The following is a 2,661-nucleotide window of genomic DNA, read 5'->3' as shown; positions in this document are numbered from 1 at the left end:
GGTCATCATGAGCACCATTTTTCATATAAAGGTAGGCTTAGTACTCGCTATAGATGTTTTCTATGTAGGGGAGATGTTGAGAGGTTTCCAAAATGAACACTAATATGACTTGAGCTGAATAATTAAAATAAACACAGGAAAAAGAAAATGATGAAAATGATTAAAAAATACACTCAAGCACACTTTTCTTAATACGATGAAGAAATTGTGTTCAAATAAATTTTCATGTACTCATGCGTGCATTTCTTAGCAATTGTGATTGTAATAATCATGGTATCTCACTAAACAGACCATACGTGCCCTTTTGGGTGTGGCAGGAAGAACCAACACTTCCTATAGATGCCTTGTATTAGGGTGATGCTAGGAGTCCGCCCAAATTTTTGGTGAACAAACTCCAAAAACAATAAAACTAAAATGAGTACTTGGACTAAAATGTGACAAAAATAAAGTTAAATTTTTGCAGGAGCCCCAATATGAATAATGAATTCTTGTTACTATCAAATGTAACATCAATTCAGATTGCTATATGTTGAGAAACTTTGTTCAAAGATTGACTGGCAATGATAAAAATTAGTTTGGATCTCAAATCAAAAAGGTTTCTGAAAATTTCACTTAGCACTGAGAAAATTGCCGCATAGCAATAAGGAATAAAATCGTATGTCAACAATAATCGTGTGTATCAGAATGAAAAAGACAAAAATATGTACCTTGGAAGTTGCACGTTCCGCGAAAAAGGCATGGATAAGACTTCTTGAAGTTGTTGTCAATATTATCTCCTTAAAAAGTCTCGCCTCCTAAGGGCAGTAAATTTAATTAGTACATTAATAAAGTTGTGGAAAACAAGTGAAATCAATACATGGCCCCAGAGACATGAAACTTCTGTCGACACAAAATGGCACGTATGGTACAAAGAAGTTGAAGTGGTCCAAGTCTAATATTCTATCCATTAAAACCTAGGAATTAACTTACAGACCTTTTGATATATTATGGAACTCAGGAACAAATTATAGAAACTAATAGCAAGAAATGCACAAAATCAATCATTCTACTGCTCGAGTCTTTCAGCTGAAGGATGACAATCATAGTACCTTAGGATGTGACATAGTGTAAATTAATGCAGGAGTTAACAAAAATACGAACTCCCAATGACAAGCAAAGTAAATTGATGTGAAAGTAAACGCACTTACTTTCAAGACACCTGCATATCCCCCAAAAATTATGCCCTCCTCAATTGCATCGAGGCAGACTTGATTCTGTGGCATGTTTGGAGCGGTCTTCTTAGCCTGTTGTCGAGAAGAATACAGCATCTCACGTGCTTCAGAAAGAGAGGCAAGTTTATCGGTCCGCTTAAGTGAGTTAATCCAAGGTTTGCTCCTTTCAGCAATTTCTAATGCCCAACGTCTTGAAACGTTCAACAAATTCTCAGGAGAAGTGATAGCATCAATAAGGCCATACTTCATTCCTTCTTCAGCACTTATGGACTTCGATAGCTGCATAATGTTGTTACAAAAGAAAAGGAAAAAATGAGAACAAAGATAGGTATTTGTGTATAACTAGCATCAGGAATTAGCCAAACTGCCGAGCATTTGAAGTTCAAAGTGAAAATAAAAATAAATGATTGCGTTACTTTAATTAGAGAATTTAACCATGACATCATTTTTCATGCCATAACAATTCCCCCATGATTTTTCACATTTTATTTTAATTTTTTGAAGGTAAAATAGGGACAGGTGTGTGCAGAACTACTAAACTATTAAGTGCCAAAGTTCACTTACCAACATCATTTCTATAGCCTTCGACAGCCCCACAAGCCTAGGAAGACGCTGGGTGCCTTCAAAGAATTGAGATATCAGAAGTAAGAATGTTTGCAAGATATTGGATCAAATAGCATTAAAGTTTCTGAAGCTCAGTTTGCGACCAATAAGCATCATCACTACCTCCAAAGCCAGGAATAATACCAAGAGTCAGCTCCGGCAATCCAAACCGAGCATCTGGAGTGGATATTCGAGCATGACAACTCTAAACCAAAGGCACACCATAAACAAAATAGGACATGGAAAATGATATTAAAAAAATAAAGCTCAAGAATCAAACCATTGTCAACTCCAAACCACCTCCAAGTGCAAGTCCTTGAATGGCCGCAACAGAAGGCTTTTTAGCATCTGAAGATGGCAATACACAACAACACATATGATTAGAAAAGTTTAAATGATTACAGAACATGATCGAGATAATTACAAGTAGAAGAGTCAAGACCTTCAATAGTGTTAACAAGCAAATCAATTGATTCATCAGGCAAAATAGACACGTCCCCTGCCAAGTAAAAAATATATATGAAGAATAAAAAGAAATGGGTAGGACTGAAAGCTTCGGCTAAACATAACCCACTTACCAGTCTTGTGAACTTCAGCGAAAACATTGATGTCAAAACCAACTGAAAACTTTCCACCATCACCTACTCATAAGCAATAACAATCAGTAAATTTCACATACCTAGAAAACATTGCATGCTCAATACTTTTATTGTTAAAGAAACTATAATGATATAAATATTGACTAGTAAACCAACCTAAATGGATATGTCTTATGCCAAAGTTGATTTAGAATTTTTAACAGTTTAGGTAACAAGAAAAAAATTTTGGATTCTGCAGTCATTGTACA

The 2,661-nt window shown here is 35.4% G+C and overlaps 1 protein-coding gene across 1 annotated transcript; it reads right to left on the bottom strand.

The window, feature by feature from the left end:
- Positions 1-707: 707 nt before the first annotated feature.
- On the bottom strand, positions 708-2,455 carry LOC110035437 (peroxisomal fatty acid beta-oxidation multifunctional protein-like; the record flags this gene model as incomplete). The annotated part of the gene is given in 7 exon segments (XM_020739668.1): positions 708-794; positions 1,188-1,490; positions 1,776-1,831; positions 1,938-2,019; positions 2,095-2,162; positions 2,257-2,313; positions 2,393-2,455. Coding segments are annotated over 7 exon segments (716 nt in total), but the record flags the coding sequence as incomplete, so codon positions are not given.
- Between the last annotated feature and the right edge of the window lie 206 nt (positions 2,456-2,661).

This window comes from Phalaenopsis equestris, unplaced genomic scaffold (assembly GCF_001263595.1).
Source record: "Phalaenopsis equestris unplaced genomic scaffold, ASM126359v1 Scaffold197720, whole genome shotgun sequence".
Taxonomy (NCBI): domain Eukaryota; kingdom Viridiplantae; phylum Streptophyta; class Magnoliopsida; order Asparagales; family Orchidaceae; genus Phalaenopsis; species Phalaenopsis equestris.
This window is presented reverse-complemented; position numbering and strand designations above follow the sequence as displayed.